General features: G+C 52.5%; 2 protein-coding genes and 1 pseudogene across 4 annotated transcripts in view; 2 read left to right on the forward strand and 1 right to left on the reverse strand.

The window, feature by feature from the left end:
- Positions 1–25,054, reverse strand: part of LOC112545555 (stonustoxin subunit alpha-like) — a 298,534-nt gene that overhangs the window by 220,349 nt on the left and 53,131 nt on the right. The window lies entirely within an intron of this gene.
- Positions 877–6,122, forward strand: LOC149525500 (GTPase IMAP family member 1 pseudogene; annotated as a pseudogene).
- The window catches only part of LOC149525501 (uncharacterized), a 29,989-nt gene continuing 18,897 nt past the window's right edge, over positions 13,963–25,054 (forward strand). For both annotated transcript variants that reach the window (XR_016348593.1, XM_089775947.1), the window contains exons 1-2: positions 13,963–14,053; positions 18,517–18,648. Coding sequence is in view for 1 of the 2 variants with exons in the window: in XM_089775947.1 (XP_089632073.1) it covers positions 18,552–18,648 (97 nt within the window). In the remaining variant the exon portion in view is untranslated. The remainder of the gene's footprint in view (positions 14,054–18,516; positions 18,649–25,054) is intronic.

A 25,054-nucleotide genomic window follows, 5' to 3' on the forward strand; every position in this document is an offset into this window, starting at 1 on the left:
CCCACACATTAAACCCCTCATTTTTGTCCCCTCTCTAGAGCCCAAAGGGATCCCCAAAAACCACTAACTCTGGAACCCCAGAAAAGTAAAACTGACATATGGGCAACCCTGAACCTCAGTCCTCCCTGTCCCTTTCCTTCACTCCATAGGGCTAGAGCACAGAGGGGTGAGGTATCTCGGTTGGGGGTTTGGGGAAGAGGTTTTTTTTGGTTCTCACTTGTGCCATTCTGCAACTGATTTTTCTGTGGGGTGAGTGACTCCCAACCCAAAACAGGTTCTCCACTCCTGCCATAAAGAAATATTGAAACCTTTTGTTTTGGACATAATATTTTACATTATTTAAACTGAAGTTTTAAATAATTCATAGTAAATCATAATTCAAAATGATCTGGATAAATTGGAGAAAACAGGATGAAGTTTAATAAAGACAAATGCAAAGTGCTCCACTTAGGAAGGAACAATCAGTTTCATACATACAGAATGGGAAGCGACTGTCTAGGAAGGAGCATGGTGGAAAGGGATCTAGGGGTTATAGTGGACCACAAGCTAAATATGAGTCAGCAGTGTGACCCTGTTGCAAAAAAAGCAAATATGATTCTGGGATATAGTAACAAGACAGAAGAAGTCATTCTTCTCCTCTGGCCACTTATTCCGGAAAAGCAGCTGCTTTTCTGGAATAAGCTGCGAGCTGTCTACACTGGCTGCTTGCTTTTCCAGAAAAAAAATGACGATCTACTGTAAAATTGTCAGTGTTTTTCTGGAAAAACTATGCTGCTCCCGTTCGTACAAAAGTCCTTTTCCAGAAAAACTGTTCCAGAAAAGGGTCAGTGTAGACAGCACAGTAGTCTTTTCTGCAAAAAAGCTCCAATCGCGAAAATGACGATCGGGGCTTTTTTCCCGAAAAGCGCAGCTATATTGGCCGTGGACGCTTTTCCAGAAAAAGTGCTTTTCCGGAAAAGCATCCTGCCAATGTAGACGCGCTTTTTTCGGAAATACTTATAGTGGAAAACTGTTCCGTTTCAAGCATTTCCGGAAAAGGGTGCCAGTGTAGACGTAGCCTAGGAGTATTGTGTCCAGTTCTGGACACCGCATTTTAATAAAGATGTGGAGAAATTGGAGAAGGTCCAGAGAAGAACAACAGGAATGATGAAAGGTCTAGAGAACATGAGCTATGAGGGAAGGCTGAAAGAATTGGGTTTGTTTAGGGACACGATAGCAGTTTTCAGGTATCTAAAAGGCTGTTACAAGGAGAAGGGAGAAAAATTGTTCTCCTTGGCCTTTGAGGATAGAACAAGAAGCAATGGGCTTAAACTTCAGGAAGAGGGGTTTAGGTTGGACATTAGGAAAAACTTCCTGCTTGTCACAGTGGTCAAACACTAGAATAAATTGCCTCGGGAGGTTGTGGAATCTCCATCCCTGGAGATATTTAAGAGCAGGTTGGACTGACACCTGTCAGGGATGATCTAGACAGTACTGGGTCTTGCTGTGAGGTCAGGGGACTGTATTTGATGACCTCTTGAGGTCCCTTCCGCTCGGCGGCTGTGTCTACATTGGCAAAAAATCTTGCTGCCTGTCTACACTGGCCGCGAGAATTTGCGCAAGAACACTGACTTTATACTGTACAAAATCAGTGGTTCTTGTGCAAATACTCTGACGCTCCCGCTCAGGGATAAGCCCTCTTGAGCAAGAATACTTGCGCAAGAGGGCCAGTGTAGACAGGAATGTTAATTTCTTGTGCAAGAAAACCCAATGGCTAAAATGGCCATTGAAGCTTTCTTGCGCTAGAGAGCATCTACACTGGCACAGATGCTTTTGCGCAAAAGATGTATTTTGCGCAAAAGCATCTGTGCCAGTGTAGACGTTCTTTTGCACAAATACATTTAATGGAAAAACTTTTCAGTTAAAAGTATTTGTGCAAAATCATGCCAGTTTAGACACAGCCATAGTGTTCTATGAGTCTGATTCTAAGTTTGATAAACCGACATGGGAAAGTTAAAACATTTATTCTAATTTAAGTTAAACTGTTCTCCCCGGCTGCAGCACTAGCAAAATGGCTCAGGTGTAATTATGTAATTAATAGTGAGTTTTCATTGGCAACTGGTCGTCTGTGCACTATTTTGCATTGTCACAGGCGGTCTACGCAGTGTGTGGGCTCTGCCTTCCCACCCTGCCAGCCTGGCCCCACCCACACTCCTCCCCTCCTCCCCGAATGTCTGCTGCCAGTGTGCTGGGGGCAGAGTGTTTCTGGCCCTGAGTGCGTGGCTCCCTGTGTTCTGGGCTGGCTCGGGCCACACGCTGCCTCTCTCCTCACTGCTCCAGGGGCTGGGGAAGCTTGGGCTGGCTTGGGCCATGTGGACACCTCCCTTCCTGCTACTCCCAGGGCCAGGGAGGCTTGGGCTGGCTCAGGCCATGCAGCTGCTTCAGTGTGCACTGCTCCAGGAATGCTGGGGCACACACGTGTGTGCTCTTCCCCTCCTTACAGTGAGGGGGGGCACACTCACTTGTCACACTGCTCCTCCTCTTCCCCTCAGTGGAGGGAGCAGGGCAGTAGGTGGAGCTGAGGGCCTGCCTTCCCCAACCCCAGCTGCAGCGACTGCCCCTGGGTCCATAGTTAGACTTCTAGGGCCTCTGTGTGGGTAACGGGGGGAAGGATGCAAAAAGGCTGCTTGCCATTGCTCTCAAGGAGAGGAGGGGGCATAGATTAGTGCATTATGGGACACTGATGACATGCATCCAGACTCATCTGCTGCTCATTGTTGGTCCCAGCATGCACTGGGAGCAGAACCCAGAATGCAAAGGGGCACAGGCACTGCACAATAGCTACCCACAGTGCATCCCTCTCAAAGTCAATAGTAGCCTCTTTACTGGAGAGGCTCTACTTCAGAGTGTGTTGAATTCTTGCACACAGTGGGGATATACACACTCACCTTTACACAATCGGGTGGTAAGAAATCAACCATAATAAATTCAACCTAATTTCATAGTGGAGATGTGGGCTCAAAATCCCCCAAAAGCTAAATACATACATACAGGAACTGGGCTGTGCCCACAAAAGCTCATGATCCCATCTCCATGTTTTGTTAGTCTATAAAGCGCCACCAGACCATTGGTTTATTTTTTTCTGTAGCAGACTAACTCAGCTACCCCCTGAAGCTGAATAACAGTTAAACCACTTGGCAGTAATCTCTACTCCTCCAGCCATGGATACACACTTTATCATGACTTCAGCTTCTGTGTATCAGGCCTAACACTACCCCACAGGCTGCCAGTCTTCTGCCCTCCCTTTTGCACAGGACTGCCTCCCACCACAAGCCACTGCTAAGCAAAGGGACCACCATTCTACCAAGCATAACAGGCCAGAGCTCTTCAGTGAGAATCAAAATTTTCTTGCAGTTTGGCTCATGAACTTCAGTCCTCCCCAGCTTCCTCTTTCAGTCCTCGGGCGTCCTACATGGCTCTTTTTGTACCTTTGGTCTAGAACTGCAGTATGCCCCTGTTCTCCTGGCCATCTGTTTTTCCCAAACAGATGTCCAGATATTGTGTGGTTTTGAACTCTTGACGAGCTGGAGTAGAATTCATGGCAGGGCCAGCTGGTTTCATGTTTGGAACTGGATACAAGCCCAGGGATCCTTATGAGCACTGAATCACATGACATGCAAATGTGTCTCAAAGCTCCAATCATGAACCTCAGCGTGAACTCTCAGCAACCCCTCCTGTTTCAGTCCTGGGGCTCCAAACGTCCCTCCTTATCTCCAATTTACCCTGTTCCAGTCTCATTTCAAACCACACCACCTTGCTGCTTCCCAGATCCCAGGGCTCTGCCACTAGTGGCTCTGCCACTCCTCACCTGCTGCTTCAGTCCGGGGTCCAACACAGCTCCATTTACCGGGCTCAGCCCCGAATGCAGAACTCCCTCGTCCTCTCCTCCTGGTGTGTCCTAACCAGACAGTCAAAGGTGCTGTCTTGTGCTATGTCTATCCAATGTGATAAAGGGTCACTTCACTTCCAGCATGACTCAGATGGACCCAAGACCTCCAATATTTAAGAGTTAGTTCAGTAGCCCCCTGGCCACCACTTACTCTGTCACTGACTGTGAAAGCCACAAGCCACCTGTGAGCACAGGGCCACATGTTGTGGTTCTCACCCCTCCCTTTGGGGTCTGGCCAGGGATGTTCTGAATCTGTCACATTTGCTCCCAGCAGGTCTGAGGACTGGCAGCCGCATCCCTGGGGAACCAGAGCTGAGGATCATCCTTGTCGTTAAGATGGGAGGCGGGAAAAGTGCCACAGGAAACACCATCCTGGGTAAGGAGACATTTCTGTCCGGACTCCAGGCATCACCCGTCACTAGGTGGTGCAGCCAAGACATCAGGACCTGGCGAGGAAGGAAGGTTTTGGTTATCGACACCCCTGCTATTTTTTACACCAATGACTCTGATGAACAAACCATTGAGGAGATCTGTCGCTGTCTGGAACTTTCCAGGCCAGATCCCCATGCACTGGTGCTGGTGACTCAGCTAGGCCGGTACACGGCGGAAGACCAGCAGGCAGTGAGGAGAGTACAAGAGATCTTTGGCTCTGAGGCCATGAAATATACGATCGTCGTATTCACCCACAGAGAAGATCTAGGCAGTGAGAGCCTGGAGGAGTATCTCTCCCGCCAGGATAGCAAACCGCTTCTGAGCCTGATCAGAGAGTGCGACGACCGATACTGTGCTTTCAACAACAAAGCTACAGGGGAGGTGCGGGATGCCCAGGCGGAGAAGCTGCTGGGTAAGATTGTGGAGATGGTGGAGAAGAATGAACAATATCCAGTGTGTAAACAATCGCTGGGGCCTTCTAAAAAGGCTCCCAAGGATGAAATGGAAGTTGATATGCTAATGGAAACACTAGAAAGAGCTCAGGAAAAAGAGCAGCCATCCATGGAAACAGAGAAGTCCCACTGGAAAAAAACAAAAAGGCAGACAGAAGAAACCAAAGGTAGGTTTCATTGGGTGTTACTTACTTTCAGGTGCTCAGCTCCCCCTCTGAGACTCCATTGACCAAGTATTAGCTACACTGGAGCTTAGGTCAGGTACGACTATTTCATTCCTGAGTGATTTAAAGAGGTGACCTAACCTTCCAGTGTAGACCAGCCCAGGATAGAACATTTTATAAGGATCAATAAATGAAACTAGCAGTTGTTCTTTACCAACATCATATACAGAGAATCCTTTGCAAAAGAGCAACTTCTCAGACAAACAGATCTTGAAAAAATTACCAAAAGTACAGAACCCAATTCAATTCTACCAATATTAAATAGCTATTTCCATTAAGCAACCAGTCTGTCCCACTCTTGAAAGGCTTTTAAGAGAAGCGTCCCTCCCTTTGATGTCACTTCATTGTAGACAGGCCTGTGAGATTGCACTCACTAACGGGAGAGGTAAATTAATGTCTGTTTGGTGGGGAGGAAACAAACACAGCACCCAGATATAAAGCTGAGGTGCTGGGCAAAGAACCATTAGACTGGCTGGGCTTGCCATTCCCCCGTCTGTGTACTCCGTTGTGTGAAACCCAGGGTAAGGATTAAGAACATAAGAGCGGCCACCCAGTGTAAGACCAAAGGTCCATCCAGCCCAGTGTCCTGTCTGCCAATACTGGCCAGTGCCAGGTGCCCCGAGGGAGGGAACAGAACAGAGAACCATCATGTGAGCCCTCCCCTGTCGCCCATTCACAGTTTCTGACAAACAGAGGCCACGGACACCATTCCTGCCATCCCAGCTAATAGCCATTGATGGACCTAACCCCCATGACTTGCATGATTGCAATATGTCACCCTAAACTCATGTAGCTCTTTTATGATCTCCCGCCATGTGTCTCTTTTATTGCAGCAATAGTCATTCATGGTCCATTGATAACTCCCCTCCAAGTGCCTGTCCTCATCCTTCTCAAAAACCCTCCTAAGATCCCCCCTCCTTCACCATCTCCTGCCCTACTGCCCAGTGTTTGTAGTGATTGCTTGTAAGAGTTTAACTTTTCTCACTGACCAAACAAACTGTGATCACTCACTTGTACTGACATTGTTCTAGGACACACATGACCAGTGGTCGTAGCCATTCTCACCCTTCTTGTTGGACCCCTCCTTCCCCCATTTCACCTTCTACCCTAATTATAAAATGAAAAAACTAGGGTTCCAGCACATTGTTACTAATTGAATATGTTTATTTAATGTGTTGACATTTTCCATTGATTTCAATTGCAAAACTGAATACAGAGTGTTCAGGGCTCACTTTATTTTTATTACAAATATTTGCACTGTAAAAACAAAGCAAAAGGAACAGTGCCCATGGAACCTCCATAAACTGATTCTCTCCTGTCCAGCAACATTGGACCATGGATGTTCCAGAATCAGAGAGTCCCAGTGGAGCACAGGTGAGTCTCTGGTACTTAAGAGACCTATTGTCCCTGGAGCCTTGCTAATTAGCATGTCCATAGGCTGAGCCCGTTGATCAACCACACACAGAGTACATATTCATAACTCCACACACAGACATTATACCGATATATGAAGAGCATATACAGAATGGGTACGTCTACACTGGCCCCTTTTCCAAAAGGGGCATGCTAATTTTCCAGGTCGTAATAGGGAAATCCGCAGGGGATTTAAATATCCCCCGCGGCATTTAAATAAAAATGTCTGCCGCTTTTTTCCGGCTTGTAGAAAAGCCGGAAAAGAGCGTCTAGACTGGCCCCGATCCTCCGGAAAAAAGCCCTTTTCCGGAGGATCTCTTATTCCTACTCTGCATACACATTAGCTGGAAGATTTTGTCTCTTGAGGTGAGCCATAGGGTTTGTCTGGATGCCCCCTGGAGTGGCTGAAATTGAACCCAATACAGAGTCCTGCTCACCCTCCCCTCTTAGAATCAAAGGGCTGGAAGAGACCTCAGGAGTCATCAAGTCCAGCCCCTACCCAAGGCAGGACCAATCCCAACTAAATCAACCCAGCCAGGGCTCTGTCAAGCCGAGACTTAAACACCTCTAGGGATGGAGACTCCACTACTTCCCTAGGTAACCCATTCCAGTGCTTCACCACCCTCCTAGGGAAATAGTTTTTTCTAATATCCAACCTAGACTTCCTCCACTGCAACTTGAGCCCATTGCGCCTTGTTCTGCCATCTGTCACTACTGAGAACAGCCTCTCTCCAGCCTCTTTGGAACCTCCCTTCAGGAAGTTGAAGGCTGCTCTCAAATCCCCCCTCACTCTTTGCTTCTGCAGACTAAACAGACCCAACTCCCTCAGCCTCTCCTCATAAGTCATATGCTCCAGCCCCCGTGTCCAATCATTTTGGTCACCCCTACTGGACCCTCTCCAATGCGTCCACATCCTTTCTATAGTGGGGATCCCAGAACTGGACACAGTACACTAGACGTGGCCTCACCAGAGCCGAATAAAGGGGAATAATCATTTCTCTGGATCTGCTGGCAATGCTCCTCCTAATGCAACCCTTCAGTTCCTTCTTTCTGCCACTGACTGTTAGCTGGGACTCCCCGTTGCTCATTAGCAAGGGCTCGTTTCTTCTTCCTTGTCCTTCACATAGTTACTGTTATAGTTACAGTTACAGTTAGCTACAGTTAATTTTTAAAAATGTTTTCTAGTAAGCAGAGTTTGAATGAAGGCTTCTGTTACAGCCATTTGGAATGGGAGAGAAACCCTGGGGCTACGTCTAGACTGGTATGATTTTCCGCAAATGCTTTTAACTGAAAAGTTTTTCCGTTAAAAGTATGTGAGGAAAAAAGGTCTAGACTGGCATGGAGTTATCGTTATAACGATGCGCTTTTGCGCAAAAGCACGTCTACATTGGCGGTGCACTTTTGCACAAAAGCAGAAGCCTGGAACCATTTTGCAGAGGGCAAAAGGGCACCAGCCCTTTCCGGGGGCGGGGCTGGAGCTCCGTTCAGACACGTGCTTAAAGGGGTCTCGCCGGGCAGCCGTTTGTCTCCTGCTCCCTGCGTTAGGACCTGTTGCAGGGACTGACAGCCCCTAGCAGGTTTGGTGGTTTCCCTCTGACTTTTGGACACCACTGCCTTTTGCCACCTAGTGCTTTTGCCTGTTTTTTTGTCTTTTTCCTTGTTTTGTCTGCCATGGAGCCAGGGGTGGCCCTGTGCCCGCTCTGGCCCCTGTCGGCCATTTTCGAGTGCCTGCAGCTGGTGCTCCAGGCTGGTGCCCTCCTGTTCCAGGACATGGAGGCGCAGATCACTCTGGACTCCCTCACCAGGGAGCCCATGGCGACCCTGTGGCATCTCCACCCCAGCGTGGAGAGGCCACTCTGGAGACTGGACACCAGTACAGACTGGTGGGACCGGCTGGTCCTGGGGCAATGGGACGACCAGCAATGGCTCCGGAACTTCCGCATGCGAAAGCGGACCTTCCTGGAGCTGTGTGCCTGGCTCACCCCTGCGCTCCAGAGAGCCACCACCCGGCTGCGGGCACCCATCCTCATCAACAAGAGAGTCGCCATCGCGCTGTGGAAGCTGGCCACCCCGGACAGCTACCCATCGGTGGCACAGCAATTCGGGGTGGGCAGATCCACCGTCAGTGTCGTCGTAATGGAGGTAAGTCCCAGGGGTAGTGGGGAGTGGGGTGGGGGTAGGGTGCTGCACTCCATGCCATGGGGCAGCCAAGACTCCAGGCTGGGTCACCCAGAGGTTTGGGCCGTCCCTCCCTTGCAAAGGACTGCTGGTGGGGATTTGGGGGGCTGTGAGACGAGGGGGCCCTGGTGTGTGTGTGTGTGCGTGTGCATGCATGAGGACAGAGGGAATCACGGGGGGGGGGCCCAAGGGAGCGCACACTCACCCCTGGCTGTATGTGATGTGTTCTCTTGTGTTTCTCTGCACCCTTCTGTAGGTCGTCCACGCCATCAATGATGTCCTGCTCCCAAGAGTCATCCGCCTGCGCGACGTGGACACTACGCTGGCCGGCTTCGCTGCCCTCGGGTTCCCCAACTGAGGGGGAGACCTGGATGCAACCCACATCCCCATCCGGGCCCTGAAGCATCGAGCAACCCATTTCACGAACAAGAAGGGGTACGGCTCGATTGTTCTCCAGGCCCTCGTGGACCACTGGGGCCGCTTCCTGGACGTCTACGCGGGCTGGTCCAGCAGGGCACACGACACCCACATCCTCCGCAACTCCGGACTGTTTTGCAAGCTGGAGGCGGGCACCTACTTCCCTCGGTGGGAATTGACGGTCAGGGATGTGTCTATGCCCATCTGCATCATCGGGGACGCAGCCTACCCCCTGCTGCCCTGGCTAATGCGGCCCTACACGGGGCGGCCGGACCAGAACCGGGCCCGGTTCAACGACCGCCTCAACTGGGCCCGGTATCAAGTGGAGTGTGCCTTCGGCTGCTTAAAAGCCCACTTCCGTTGTTTGCTCACCCGTCTCAAGATGGGTGAGCGGAATGCAACAGAGGTACTGGCCGCATGCTGCATGCTCCACAACATTGTGAAGCAGAGTGGGAAGGCCTTCCTCCCTGCATGGGTGGCAGGCACAGATGTTTGAACAGCCCCACACACCTGCCATCCGCCAGTCGCACCAGGATGGGGTGCGCATCTGAGAGGCCCTAACGGTCATGTTCGCACAGGCCTCAAAGTAGGGTCACCTCGGTCTCCCCATACAACTCCCTCCTATCCTCTATCCTTCCCCGACCCCTCCCCTTACCTCCTAATTGTACATTTACTGCATTCAACAAACAAACTTTGGTTATACTTATTTGTGTACGAAGACTCCTGGTAGTCTTGTCTGTCAGGTCAGGTCAAGTGGAAGGCTTGCACCTACCAATTTAAATTGAGTCCAGAGTTAGGTTTAGTTAAATTAGCTATCGTCATCGTGACTGTTCATCAGGCAGTGTTGGTTCGAAGCATATCGGCCGTCATCGTGCATGTTTGTCGGGTTTGTCAGATGTAGTTCGGGTTTTTCTTTTTAGTTTAGGCTAGGGTTTAGGCCACCATCGCCTGTCCAAGCTGTCCCGAAGAACAGGAAGAGGATTCGTGGTTCGTGCGGAAGTCTTGAGTCAGCGTACCCGATTCCAGTCGTCTTCGAGGGATCTTCTGGTAGTTCCTCATCTGAGGCCTGGAAGGACCAAAGGATTGAGGTCGCCAGAAACACTACAATCGTCCCTGCGTCTAGACTATGTACATGTTCTTTGTGTTTGTGTTTTAACCTTTCTTGCTTGTTTGTGATCTATGTTAATATAGTCTTGTGGTTTAAATTTTACTTACAGTGTCAGTATTTATATATGTGCCACAAACCACTGACCAATTAAAGGAATGACCAGTGATAGATATGGTATTTGGTGTCCGCATTTTGTAATCTTCTTAAATTTAGTTGGCTAATTGGCATCTCAAATCAATTATTTAAGTTACCTTGAGTAACACAATAACCAACACAGTTTTGTTTAACAGAAAAACTTGTATGTTTTTATTTACAAGGGAGAGAGGGGGAGGAGACCTTCAACTGGGAGGGGGAGGAGCTACTCCTTGGAGGGGTGGCCCCTGCGACCACTCCTGCGGGGGCAGACCTGGACATGGGGGGCAGTCCTCATCGGGGCAGGCTGCACGGGGAGGTGGGCAGAAGGGGCAGGAGCAGGGGCAGGAGGGGCCATTGCAGGAGGGCATGGGCAGTGCTAGGGGAGGGATGGCGGGGGCGTGGGGCAAGGCCATGCCCAATGTGAGGGTGGAGATGGAGTCGGCCATCCTTGTGCACTGGGCCTGGAAGGTGGCCCAGGCCTCCTGGCGCCATTGCAGGTCCGCCTTGATGCGTTGCGTAATGGCCGCCTCGATGCGCTCGACAGCCTGCACGTGGCACCGAAGGAGCTGGTCCCAGTGGCGAAGCCTCTGCCTGGATGGTTGGGCAGCTGGGGATGCTGCTGCTGCCACTGCTGCTGCCGGACTGGAGGGTCCCCAGCTTGTGCTTGGTCCCACTGCAGGGAAGAGAAGAAAGGATGGGTCAGTCAGGCAGGCTGGCCACTGTCCCCGCACCTCATGCCCTCCACCCCTGAGCCCCAGTGACCCCACAGTAGTGGGGCTTGGGCCTACTCGGTTCTTCCTCCTGCCCCCTGTGTGGTATGTTTGCAAGGAGGACCGCCCCTGGAGTAGGGTTCTCCTCCGTGTATTGTAACCACCGGTCTGTGTCCTGGCCCCGTGGAGGGCAGGAGGGCACTTGTGTTGCGTTAACCTGTGGAACTCGCTGCCGGTTGAGGCTGTGAGGCTTTGGGCTAATCGCTGGTGTTTGACAGGGAGCGAGATGAATCCCTACACAGTACCTGGGAGCACGTCTGGCAGAGGCGGTCTGGGCTCTCAGATCCCCATCGCGTGGGATATCTCCTGGATGGAACCAGGAGAGTGACTGGGGGGGTGTCTCATCCTTGCAGCAAAACTCAGGCAGCCCTAGGGGCGTCCCAAGCACTTACCCCCTTCTCCCTCCCACTATCCCTCACACATGGTAGCCCAGGGACATGTGTGGCCCCAGTGGGGACTTCTCTCGGGGAGCCAGCCAAGGCACCGGGAGCAGGCGAGGGGCTCGGTGGGGGCCACGCTCACAGGACTGTGATGCTGCGGTTTACCCAATAGCAGCTGGCTGTGCCTCACAGCCAGGCATGGGGCAGTGTGCCGGTCTCCGTGCTGCACCCTTGCGGAGGTGCGGGCTCTGGCCTGAGTCCCTGGGGCCCTGGCTGGTCCTGCCAGATGTGTGTGAGCAGCACGGTCCAGGCGTGCCCTGCAGCTGCCTGCTGTGGCCACATGCCACTCCGTCACCAGGCTGCAAGTGGTTGCACATGCTGCTTCCTGCCTAATGCTACACAGCGTGCAGCTCATGTGGCCTGAGTGACGTGTTCTCCCCTCCCCCCTCCGGGCTCCTGGCTCTCTTCCCGCCCGCCCTTGTGAGTGCAAAGTGCAACACTCACCGGTGGATCCTTCCCCGGCCTCCGAGGACGCGTGGGAGACATCGGGGCTGCCGGAGGGGACCTGCTTGGTGGCACTGCTGGCCTCGTCCTCCGATGCACTGCTGCTGCTGTCTCCCTCCCCTGTCGTGGTGGTCCTGGTGATTGGGGGGCACACACAGGTGTCTGCTGTGACGTCTGGGGCTTGCGGGGCTGGCTGGCCCAGGATGGTGTGGAGCTGGTCATAGTGGGGGCAGGTGTCTGGTCCTGCCCTCTGGCCCTTGCTGGCCCGCACATAGCCCAGGCGCAGTTCTTTCACTTTTGCCCAGACCTGTTCCAGGTTCCAGGCTGGATGTCCCTGCTGGGCTAGCGTGTGGACCACGTGGCCAAAGATGTCAGCGTTGCGGCGCCAGGACCGGGTGTCGTGGAGGCCCTCCTCCTCCTGCCACAGGTCCAGGAGGGTCTCCAGCTCCCCCGAGGACCAGGATGGGGCTCTTCTTTTGCGGCCCCTGGGGGCCTCCTGCGCTGGCGGTGCGGGTGGCTGAGCGTCTGGAGCTGCCATGCTGAGCTGCGAGGTGGCTGCTGGGCACGGCAGGGGCACCATGGCAGACCTCAGGCCAGAGGTCTGAGGCACCCTCCTGCCACGTGCGCTCAGCAGCCTGCGTCTGCTTTAAGAGCTTGGGTTACCAGGAAGTCCAGGGCGGCTACGGGGTCTCCCAGCGTCCAAATGGCTTTTTTCCGTTTAGCCTGCTTTTGCACAAAAGTCTCAGCTGACTGTCTACACTGGCCCTTTTGCACAACAGTTTTCCGCAAGAAGCACTGATTTCGGACAGTAGAACGTCAGTGCTTTTGCAGAAAATCAAGCAGCCAGTGTAGACAGCTGGTAAGTTTTTCCGGAAAAGCGGCTGATTTTCCGGAAAAACTGGCCAGTCTAGACACAGCCTGTGTGAACTCGCCTTGAATTTGCCAAATGTTTCAGATGGATTTTTCTTCAAACTAGTCAAAATGTTTTCATTCAAAATAACTTTTTCTTTCAAAATTTGCTTTCATTTTCTTTATTTATGTCGGCTATTTAGCCCATTAACAGGCGGATCTAGTAATTGTTGCAAAAATGAGACGAAGAGATCGAGTATCTGATCCCAGACTCCACTTCTGGCAATTTCAGGAGGTCTTTCAGCTAGGAAAGTGCAGATTCCATCCTCTTCTTCTTAAGCTATAAGGAATTCCTGGCTCAGCTGTCCCAGTTCTCCAAGGGCTTACTGAGTGTGCATAGAACACTAGGACTGGAAGGGACCTCGAGAGGTCATCGAGTCCAGCCCCCCGCCCTCATGGCAGGAGTGTTGAACACTCTTAAGTAACCCAGGGAGAAAAGCGTTCCTGAAAGGGCAATGGTGAAATACATTAAAAAAACAACAACTTTCGCTATAAGCCGCCCTGACTTAGCCTGGGGGTGTCACTGCTGGGGACACCGTTGCTGATGGAGGCCCAGGAGTCATCGCCAGGTCAGGCTGGCACTCAGTCACCGAGATTTATAATAAAAGTCAGGGACGGGTCCAAGGCACCAGGCACAAATGCCACGTTACTTCTCTCTTTCTTTCATTAAAAGTTTCTTTTCTACACTCAGACTCTGTGCTTGTGAGTGGGGAAGCATTACCTCTCAGAGGCACCCAGGGGTGTGTGAACTTCCCAGGCTACTGGGTGGGGGCTTGAGACAGTTCTGTGTGAGATGGAGGAAAAGGGACCCCTAGATATTGAACCCAGCCCTGGCTGCTGCCGGTGCTACCTGGCAGAAAGGGTTACACTGCAAAGTTCCAAAACCTCCTCTAATGACACCTCGATCTGGGATAATTCCTCAGATTTGTCACCTACAAAGAATGGCTCAGGTTTAGGAATTTCCCTAACATCCTCAGCCATGAAGTCTGAAGCAAGGAATTCATTTAGTTTCTCCCCTGGTCTCTAGGACGGTGGTGTTCTGTGGCTGAAAGCTTTCCCAGAAATGCAGCAACAGGGCGGGGTGGGGAGGGATGTAATGATGGTTTCACTTTCAGGTTTTCTGATGATTGTGTGCAAAGCTCCTGGAGAAAGCAACAAAGTTTCCTGAACTCGCCTGCTGAAATTGTCAAGGGACTGGTCCAGGTAAGGATTTAAGCAAGTCGCTTTGTCAGTATAGAAGCTATTGGCCTCTACAAACTTTGGAATGTTTTGTTTGTTAGATTGTTCTTTTCCTGGTGACACTTTTGTCTGCTGCTTAACAGAGCTTGAGGGTTTGTGTGCAGTGCTGGGTGGGACATGTTATTCTGGAAGCTTTTTGTGCTGGGGAGAGTCAGTATATTTCTTTCAATGCTGTTCATTACAATCAGGTGTATTTGTGCATGTTGATTGTACTGATGCCTTAGTGAGTTGGGCTGCGCTATGTGAAGGGACGTTCAGTCCCTGAGCCAGACAGGAATTGCGCGAGGAATCCCCCTGGGAAGGAGGAACCCCTCCCCCCGCTTCCCCAGTCATGTCCGTGGAGGGGTGTTCCAGGTGTGGGACATGGGGCTCTGTGCTGGGCTGCTCCGGGGGGGGGGGGAGGGGAGCTGGATGCCGAGACCCAGTGGAGAGGCCTGGCAGAGAGCAGGGCCTCTGCTCCTGCCCAAAAGAGGGTGAAGGGACCCCGGACGGGAAGGGGAGCGAGAAGCTACTTTGCCAGTCCCAGGCCCAGCGTGGCCTGTGGGGCAGAGGTGAGGTCACTTGCCCATGGCGCAGCGCTGGCAGCTGGAGAGCTCCTCCCCCCCTCCTCCCTCTGCTGCCACTTCCTGCTGGATGGGAGGGAGCAAACGCCCCCCTGTGACAAGCAGCCCCCCGCCCGCTTGTGTCCCTGTGCACAGATGTGCTGAGAGGGGCCTGCGGCAGGGCCTGTCCCTGCAGGGTGAATGCAGACGAGTCCTGCTGCCGACCGATTGCCGGGTGCGGCCGTGCACGTTAGGCAGAGAACGGGCTCACCGGTCAGTGCATCTCTGACTGTGACAGGCCGGCTCTCAGTCACCGAGATTCATAATAAAAGTCAGGGATGGAGCGGAGGCACCAGGCACAAATCCCCAGCCTGGGACCTGTCGGGACTTTTGCTCTGAACAGCCCTGACTAAGCCCGGAGGGGGGGGGGTCACTGCTGGGGACACTGTTGCTGCTGGAGGCCCAAGACCCATCGCACAGGCAGCCCCCAGGCCGGCTGCTCAGAACAGCTCCAGGAGCAGAGGGCAGAGATGGCTGCAGGGCTCCCGGTGCGCTTGGCTGCAGAACTGCTCCAGCAGCAATGGGCGTGTCCGTCCCTGTGGCCGTCTGAGCAGCTCGCCCTGGGGCCGGGTCTGGGCAGCCCTGGGGTCGGCCACAGCAGCTAGTGCAGAACTCACTGAACTCGTGAGAGATTTCTGCAACCTCCTTGAAAGACACAAAACTCTGTTCCTGTTTGTGCTGCTCTGAAGTGGTGTCAGCGCCCCCGGGCGTTCTGAGCCCACGGCCTCCCCACTGCAAAATCAGCTCTACAATCATGAGACTGCACAATGGGCATTTATTGGCATTTTTGTTTCTGAGCCCTCAGGACTCAGGATTTCTCTGCACTCGCAAAGTCTAGAACCTTGTCTAACAAGGAAAGCTCAGGTTCTCAGGTGGCTCTGGGACCTGGCACTGAAATCAGACACCAGATCTCGTGAACCCAGCAAAGACTTAAACACCTCTAGGGATGGAGATTCCACCCCTCCCTAGGGAACCCAGCCCAGCGCTTCCCCACCCTCCTCAGGAAACAGTTTTTCCTAATCTCCAATCTAGGCCTCCCCCACTGCAAATTGAGACCATTGCTCCTTGTTCTGCCATGTGCCACCACTGAGAACAGCCTCTCTCCATCCTCTTTGGAACCTCCCTTCAGGGAGTCGAAGGCTGCTCTCAAATCCCCCCTCACTCTTCGCTTCTGCAGACTGAACAGACCCAACTCCCTCAGCCACTCCTCATAGGTCATGTGCTCCAGCCCCCTCAGCATTTTCGCTGCCGTCCACTGCAGAAAAGAACCTGAGGGTCTTAGTGGATCAGACCCGCAGCTAAATACGGGTCAATAGAGTAACACTCTTGCAAAATAAGCAAACACCATTCTGGGATGTGTTAACTGGAGTGATGGAAACAAGGAACTAATATCAGAGGGGTAGCCGTGTTAGTCTGAATCTGCATAAACAACGAGGAGTCCTGTGGCACATGTTAGTCCAGGGGTGGCCCACCTGTGGCTCCAGACCCACATGCGGCTCTTCAGAAGTTAATAGGTGGCCTCCTGCATAGGTACCAAATCCAGGGCTGGAGCTACAGGTGCCAACTTTCCACTGGGCTGGAGGGTGCTCACTGTTCAACCCTCAGCTCTGCCCTAGGCCCTTTCTCCCTACGGTCCTGCCAGGTCCCACCCTCTCCCCTGAGCCTGTCACACGCAGGTTTCCCCCTCCAGTGTCTCCCATGGAGAGAGAGCTGATCCCAGTGGGCAGGCGAAGGAGGCGCTGACCAGTGGGGCTGCCAGTGGGTGGGATGTTCTGGAAATAGGGGTGGGGAGATGATCAGGGCTGGTGACATAGAACAGTTGCTCTTTGGTAATGTGCATTGGAAAATTCTGGCTCGTTCTCGGGTTCAGGTTGGTCACCCCTGTTCTAGACTAACATTTATTGGTGCCTAAGCTTTTGTGGGCAAAGACCCACTTCATCAGATTTATGAGTGACATGTCTAGGGGGAAGGATAGCTCAGTGGTTTGCGCATTGGCTTGCTAAACCCAGAGTTATGAGTTCAGTCCTTAAGAAGGCTGATTGGGGCAAAAATCTGTCAGGGATGGTATTTGGTCCTGCTGTGAAGGCAGCAGACTGGACTTAATGACCTTTCTAGTAGATAGGCAATCTTTATTCATATTTAAAAAAAGCTTATGCTCCAAGGAACTAGTAGAAATTCTTCCATGCTGATTAATCCTCAGCTAAGAATCAAGGCCCATTTTGGGTGCACGTTTCAGGGGAGGGGTGGGCAAAGTAGAGAAAGTCCAGAGAAGGACAACAAAGATGAGTCCAGTCTAGAATGACCTGTAAGGGGAAATTAAAACCCCGGGATTTGTTTTCTTTGGAGAAGGGAAGACTGAGAGGGGACATGGCCACAGCTGTCAAGGGTTATAGAAGAAGGTGCAGAAAACTCATTTTTATCGACCTCTGAGGACAGGACAAGAAGCAAAAGGGCCAAAACTGCAGCCAATAAGATTTAGGCTGATGTGACAACGTGGCATTTCTTGTTTTTTTCACTGGTTTGCGCACAGAGAGTGCAGGACTCAGGTTCACTGGATATTGCTGGTTTAATGAGGTGGTGGGGCAGGGAATTTAGTCCTATAGATCAGTGGGTTGCAACCTTTTTTAAGCACGACCCCCACAGCTAGGCCCAGCCATTGGTGGCTGCGAGGCACAGCGCTCAAATCTGGGTGGCTGGGAGCAGAGCCTGGCTATTGGTGGCCACGTGGCACTCAGATCTGAGAGGCCAGGGGCTGGGCCCAGTTGTTGGTGGCCACATGGCGTAGTGCAGTGATCCCTCAGAAAGTCATTTGCAACCCATGAGCTCCACGGGTTGAGCACCCCGTTATAGAGGACCAGCAACGGAACTTAGTACTTAGCCAATGCCTTGGAGAATCAATACTGCAACGACTAGTGACCAGGTGACCAAGAGACCCAGCTAGAATTCACCCAGCTCTGGTCAGTGTTAGGACAATGGTCTGCGGAGGGAGAATCTCAGTGAAATTATTTAAAATGCTAAACACCTTGAGGGATGGAGAGTCCACCCCTTCCCTAAGTAACCTGCCCCAGTGCTTCCCCACCCTCCCAGGGAAAAAGTTTTTCCGAATATCCAACCTAGACCTCCCCCACCACAGCTTGAGACCATTGCTCCTTGTTCTGCCATCTGTCACCACTGAGAACAGCCTCTCTCCAGCCTCTTTGGAACCCCTCCCCTTCAGGAAGTTGAAGGCTGCTCTCAAATCCCCGCTCACTCTTCTCTTCTGCAGACTAAACAAACCCAAATCCCTCAGCTTCTTCTGGTAGGTCATGAGCTCCAGCAACAAATCATAAAAGACGAACTTTTTGTTTAGGCTACATAAAAGGGAAAATTGCAAGAGACAAGTAAAAAATATTCTTTTGTACAATTGAAAGGTGTGACAATCACTAGCTTGTGGGTAACAAAGGCAGCCGCCTTGTCCTAAGATACTTTCTGTCCTAACCTGCCTCCCTGTGGGGCTGGAACACAGAAAATCTAGTAGCCTGGCCCCTGTCCCCAGGCTCTGGTGTGTGAGGGGGATGTGGGGAGGGTCTTTCTGCTTCGCAGTTGGGGCCACTCTGAGGGGTTATTTCTGCTTCTAACTTCTGTGTGGCCCCCAACTCATTTTTCTGTGGGTCAGCAGCCCCTGACCCAAAAAAGCTTCCCCACCCCTGAGAGGTGTCTGTCCAACCTACTCTTCAGTATCTCCAGGGATGGAGATTCTGCAGCCTCCCCGGGCAACTTATTCCAGTGTTTCACCACCCTCACAGGTAGGAAGTTTTTCCCTCATGTCCATCCTATTTCTCGCAGGCCAGAGAGACGAGCGAGCGTCTGGGTGCAGAACAATGGATGGGTCAGGAGACACGATTGAGATGCCGGCGCTGGGCCGCCCCTTCCAGCTGGGGATGCTGTACGACTGCCGCACGGACGCCCTCATCCCAGGTAAGTGTCGCCAGGAGCAAAGGAGGCGTTTGGCACCTGTTTGTTTTCGGCACATTTGGGTTGGGATTTGAGCTGGGGGAGAAAAGGGAAACTGCCCATCGGCTCCCCGGCCACGGCAGCGTCAATGCAGCGCCCTGGCAGCGCTGTCAGACTAGGAAAAGGGGCAGAGCCTCTGATCTGGCTCCTCCCTCCCCCATTTCGCTGTCAGAGGGGGCAGGTCTCGTTGGAAAGGGCCCGCTCTGCTCACAGCCCTTTGGGGCTCACTGGGAGGTGCCGGAAGGAATAGCTCCTGCTACGCACACACCTCCTGGTGCCCATGGTAACAGTAACCACCCGGGAAAGGCCACCACATGACACCACATGATCCCAAGGGTTTTATGTACATAACTCTCCTGCCAGGGGGAGCTGGCAGCAACCAGGGCCAGGTTCAATATCTAGGGGTGCATGTTCAAGAGTGCAGCACAGAACCGGCTCCAGTGGAGTAACTTGGGAGAATTACACCTCACCTCAGACATCTATAGGAGACAATTCTTACAATCATAGAACCCTGGAGCTGGAAGAGACCTCAGGGGTCATCGAGTCCAGCCCCCTGCCCAAAGCAGGACCAATCCAACTAAATCAGCCCAGCCAGGGCTTTGTCAAGCTGGGACTTAAAAAACTCTAGGGATGGAGATTCCACCCCCTCCAGGGAATCCATCCCAGCGCTTCACCCCCCTCCTAGGGAAATAGTTTTTCCTAATATCCAACCTTGCATTGATCGTTTTTGTTGTCTCCTCTCATCATAATTGTCATCATCATCGTCGTTCACACCCACTGGCGCTTAGGACAGTAACTTGTGTCTGCCGCTGGCCAGCCTCCCAATAGTGCCCCAACTGTGATTCGTGCTCTTCATTTCTACTTCAACGGTCCGGTGCCGTGGTGTCTTGGGTCCTCCTCCTTTCTGCTTCCCCTCAGGGGTCCTGTGTTCAGCAGCCTTTGTGATGGAGCTTCCATCTTTCCTGAGCACGTGCCCAATCCATCTCCAGCGTCTCCTCTGGACTCTCCAATTTCTCCACATCTTTGCTGAGCTGTGGCTGCTACAGATTCGTGGGGACCACGCTCCAGCACTGCTCTGTCAGGACTCGGGGCAGCCCCTCCTCACTCGGAGCTTGCTGTCACCAGCCAAGAACCTTCCCCAGCCTCAACCCTCCTGGGTCTCACCTCAGAGCACTCAGCATCCTTCTCTGCACGCGATTCCCGCAGCGCGTCTGCCCAGGCAGGGTCCAGGGGAGCCAGAGGCTGCGCCCCACTTTGCAGCCAGCAGGGACTCAGCCAGCGTGTCAAACGGAGGGGTTGTTAGTCGACAGGGACACAGCGCAGAGCAGAGCTTGTGAGCCCAGAAATCCAGAGCAGTCGGTAAGGTCCATCTTGGGGGGGAGGGGAGTCAAGAGCCCAGGCTCCAGCCATCGCCCTGAACCCGCAGCCAGCCACGACTGATTTGCTTCCAGTGGTCTGGCCCCTGACACACCCATTGCTCCTCCTCCGGCCTGTGTTACCTGGTCGCATCTCTCCCTGTGACTCAGGCTACACAGAGCAGTCATTTGAGGCATGTTAGCCATCAGGTAGTAGAATAGCCAAGTAACAGCGTCAAATCTTAGCAGCCAATCGCTCCTGGCCCCACTGCCAGGGAGCCCCCTGCCACCTCATGCTGCTACCTCTGTATCAGAGACAGCAGCGCAGGGTAGAAAGAGAGCTGGTTGGCCAGGGCAACCATTTAAAAACCAGCTCCCCACGCAGTACGGCTGCCTGTCGCCCTGTGCTGCTGCCTCTGATACAGAGGGAACGTGTGGGGTGGCAGAGACCAGAGCAGCCCCTGTCTGCATGGAGCCTGGACCCCGCGGACAGAGGCTGCTTCACATCAGTCTCCCTTTCCTTCCCCTCCCCCCCACACTGCTGCCTCTGACAGAGCTCCTGGTGAAGTCCCCTTGTCCTGCTACTTTCCCTTCACATCAGGGGAGTTTGCATTTGTGCCTTTAAAACTGTCTCCCTGAGAACCTGCCAGCTCTGCTGGACGCCTCTTTCGCTTCAGACTTTTCCCCTGGCGACCTCACTAGTCTGTTTTTTACGTCTGTTGTTTTAATTCTCCTCTTGCTCTTTCCTTTCCTGACAATAGGAAATAAGCCCCAGCTACATCAGCGCTCTGGGCGGGTCGCTTTCCTGATTCTTCCCAGTGGGCTTTTATCCCCAGCTCCTCGGAGACTGGCTTTCAGCCCTGTTCTCTAGACTGGCCAGTCAGTGCTCGGGGATGCTCGGCCCCTTCCTGGTCCGATAGACCCCATCTCTTCCCAGCCGGTTTCCTCCTGGAACCGAACCCCCGGGCTTCGGAAGCCCTGGTCGGCCATTAGACACCACTGGCCCCGCCGTGCACCATCCCCGGGCTGCGTGTCTCTGCCTGGCCCTCACCCTCGGCCAGGCAGACGGAGAACACACCGTGACCCTGACTCCTTTGCCCTCCCCCCACGCCCTGGACCCGCTGCTCACCTGAGGGTCAGGCTGAGAGCACCGTCAGCACCCACACTGGTGAGCAGCATGTGCAGTGGCCAGAGGCGTCTGGGAGCCTCCCCGCTGTGGGAGCAGGCGTCTCCTCTTCCTCAGCTGCCCTGGGGTCTGCTCTTCTCCTGCTGATGCCAGTTCATCTGCCCGTTCTCACTCTCGCTGGCTGGGGAGCCAGGGTGGGAAGGGAGCCCAGTGGTGCGGCCTCCCAGCTGTATCGCTTTGGGGAGGGGCCTCAGGCAAGGGCCGCACCAGGGCTGGGGAGCAGAGCAGTATGGTGGGGAGCTGGCAGGGCAGAGTGGGCTGGGATCGGGTTGCTCTGCTCCCCATCCCCACCGGTGAGTGTTGGGCAGCCCAAACCCTGATGCCAGCACAAGGCTCCCCGCTGATCCCTGGGCCATGTCGCTCAAGGGAGAGGGCTGGGGGGATGGGCAAGGGTGCCATTGGGTGGAGGGTTGGGGGCAGTAACCCCCCCCACCTGGATTTCATACCTGAGGTCCCCGGGCCATGAGGGAACAGGCAGGGGCACCACTGGGGGAGGGCTGTGAGTTCTGCTGGAAATTAGAGATCCTAATTCGAACTACCTACTCTGTGCCGCGTGTAGCCGCGTGTAGCTGCGTGTAGCCGCGTGTAGCCGCGGGCACGGAGTCCGCACTAAGGGGGATTTAAAAATGGCGGCGCCCGGCAAGATGCAAATGAAGCCCGGGATATTTAAATCCCAGGCTTCATTTGCCACTTTGAATGCCTACATTAGCCACCCTAGTTCGAACTAGGGTGGCAGTGTAGACATACCCCACAGAGGGAGGAGTAGCAATGAGGGTTGTGCTGCTGGGATTTGAATTTGGATCTGTGCTGCTCATGTTTTACATGGTCTTGACAAGGGGTAAATTTTGAGGTGGCAACATCTGCAGATTCTACAAAATTACTCAATATAGCTAAGTCCAAAGCGGGGCGCAAAGAGTCACAAAGGAACCTCACCAAACTGGGTGACTGGTTAACACGGGGGCAGATGGAATTCAGTGAGAAATGCAAAATGATGCACATGGGAAAATCAAATCCCAGCTCTACGCTGTGGCAGGGCCAGGCCAAACAGCTGCTGCAGAGGGGAAAAGGCAGCCCCAAAGGGTAACCCCTGTCATTAGAAGCAGGGGGCAACAGGACAATTAGATGCAGCTGGGGAGGAGCTGGCTAGGGCAGACTGGGGCCAGCTGACCCCTCTGCTGGCTGGCTGAAGGCCTTTCAAAGCCTCAGCAGTTGGAGGCTGGAGGGAGAGTGAGAGGATGGGAGGGAGGTGAAGGAGAGATGGGGAGGAAAAGGTTCAAGAGTGATTTACACCAGCACTAGAACAGAAACAGCCAGGGAGGGAGCCTATGAACTCTGGGGCTGGGAGTGAGAGGCTGGCCCCAGCAGTGGCCTGGGGAAGAGGGGCCCTTGCCCCAACATACAAAAATGATGGGGTCTAAATTAGCTGTTACCACTCAAGAGAGATCTTGGAATCATTGTGGACAGATACCTGAAAACATCCACTCAGGCTACGTCTAGACTGCAAGCCTCTCTCGAAAAAGAGCGTCTAGACACCAACCAGTACTTCTGAAAAAGCCCAGTTTGCATTCCATAGCGCCTTTTTTCCAAAGAGCACTTTTGAAAAATGGTGTTCTTCCTCGTAAAATGAAGTTTTCCGCAGCTGAAAAACTTCCACGTTCTTTCAATTTACTTTCGAAAGAACGCAGCAGCAGTCTAGATGCAGGGGAAGTTTTTTTGAAAAAAGGCCACGTTAAACAAAAACAAAAAAACCCTATAGTCTAGGCACACTCTAAGTGTGCAGCGGCAGCCAAAAAACTATAAAACCAACAGAATGTTGGAATCATTAGAAAGGGAACGGATAATAAGACAGAACAGATCATATTGCATCTATATAAAGTCATGGTGTGTCTATATCTTGAATACAGTGGCACATCCAGGCACCCCATCCAAAAAGATCTACTGGATTTGGAAAAGGTCCAGAAAGGGCAACAGAAATGATGAGGGGTAAGGAACAGCTTCCCTATGAGGGGAGATTAACAAAGCTGGGACTTTTCAGCTTGGAAAAGAAATGACTGAAGGGTTGGGGAGATATGTTAGAGGTCCAGACAATCACGACTGTTGCAGGAAAATGGAATAAGGAAATGCTATTGACTCTGTTACCAGATTTGCCCAGTACTCTGGGGTATGCTCATTTATCAGGGTTACCCTTATGGGACTGGGGGAAGGTTAACAATTCTATTCGTGTGCTGCTTGTGCTCTCATATGGAGCTGAATTCTCCCTGCTGCCAATTCCCCCTCCCACCGGAGCTCTCCTGCAGGAACTAGGTTCCTCAAGGCTGGGTTCTTCCCAACTTAGCGACACACCCAGACACTCTCACACACTCACAGAGCACTCCTGAGAGGACTGGGTACTCAGCACTCACAAGCTAGTCTCAGCTGGCTGGGTTAACAGCAATGCCACACTGCACCCCCATGTGCCTTTGGACTCCGTGGGCTGGATTAAACAGCACTTTAAGCTGCCATCCTCATAAGCCCCCAGGTTCAGCACCCCCTATCCCCACTTTCACACCACAGTCATTCATTGGTAAACCACATGATGAGCAACCCCACAGGATTTTGGGCACCACAGGGATCTTTAGCTTGGGCACAAGAAGCGTTGTTGCAGAGCGAATGAGGAAGCCAAAACAACACCCCTTCAGGAAGAGTGAGCAAAAGAGAAAGAAAGAGAGAGAGAAGCAACCAGCTTACCAATGAAAGTGATTTATTTCTGAGTAGTGAATAGATATAAAAAAGTTACAATATTAAATCTAAATGGAAACTGATTACAAATGTTAGGTAACCATAGAACAGTTTACATAGGGCAGGGTCAGGAGGCTAAGCTTAGAGAGGTAGTTGATGAAGGGATGGGGGAGTGCGGGGGGGGGGGGGGGAGAGAGACCTCACCACTCCATGGAGCTTGCACTGATCGGGGTTCCCAGATGCTGATGGGAGCCAGGGGTCCAGAGGGCAGGAGACAAGCAGGACAGAGCCCCCAGCACGATCAGACAGGAGATGAAGAAGTCTCAATGGAACTGATGCAGTTTAAGTCCAGGTATCAGAACGGTTTTCTTGGGGCAAGGAGAGGAGTTTTTATAGGGATAGTTCAAAGAGAAAGAGGAGAGACAATAGAGACTGATCACCCCTGGTTATGGGGGATGTTCCTTAAAGGAGCTCACAATGCAGCTAGGCAGTGTCAGTATTTTAGATGTCAATAGGATCGTTACTATAATTGGTCTGATAATGACTAATTTGGGGGTGAGCAGGCCTGGGTTCATTAGCATCTGGAGCAGGGATTTCCCATCAGGCAGTGCTTCTCTGCTTTCAGTATCCCATAGTTCACTGCGGTTCCTGCCTTGGAAGAGCTGCTCTCCATTCTGTATGCTAATGAGTTCTATCTTCAATGCAGATGAGGCTGGGGTGTTTCCTTAATCAGTTTGTGTGTGTCTGCCCTGGCCTTTTCATTGCTTTGATTCCAGCAAAGGCTTAGGGGAAGAGGGGAAGGTTTTCCATGAATGTCACTCCCTGGATCCCAAAAGCACAGGGCTGGTAGGTAACAACTCCTTAACCAACAATACAACATGCTTACCCAGTGAAATGCATCAGCAGCAAATTTAAAACAAATTATTTCTTCATAGTCAACCTGTGGAACTCTCTGCCAGGGGATGGTGGAAAGGCCCAAACATAACAGGGTCCCAATAAGAACAAAATGAGCTCAAGGAGGACAGGTCTATCAAAGGCTGCTAGGCAGAAAGTGCAGGGATGGCGCCCCTGGCTTCTGTGTGCCAGAAGCAACAGGGGATGAATAGAGGGT

The sequence above is a fragment of the Pelodiscus sinensis genome, chromosome 2 (assembly GCF_052426305.1).
Source record: "Pelodiscus sinensis isolate ZL-2025 chromosome 2, ASM5242630v1, whole genome shotgun sequence".
In the NCBI taxonomy this organism is placed as follows: domain Eukaryota; kingdom Metazoa; phylum Chordata; order Testudines; family Trionychidae; genus Pelodiscus; species Pelodiscus sinensis.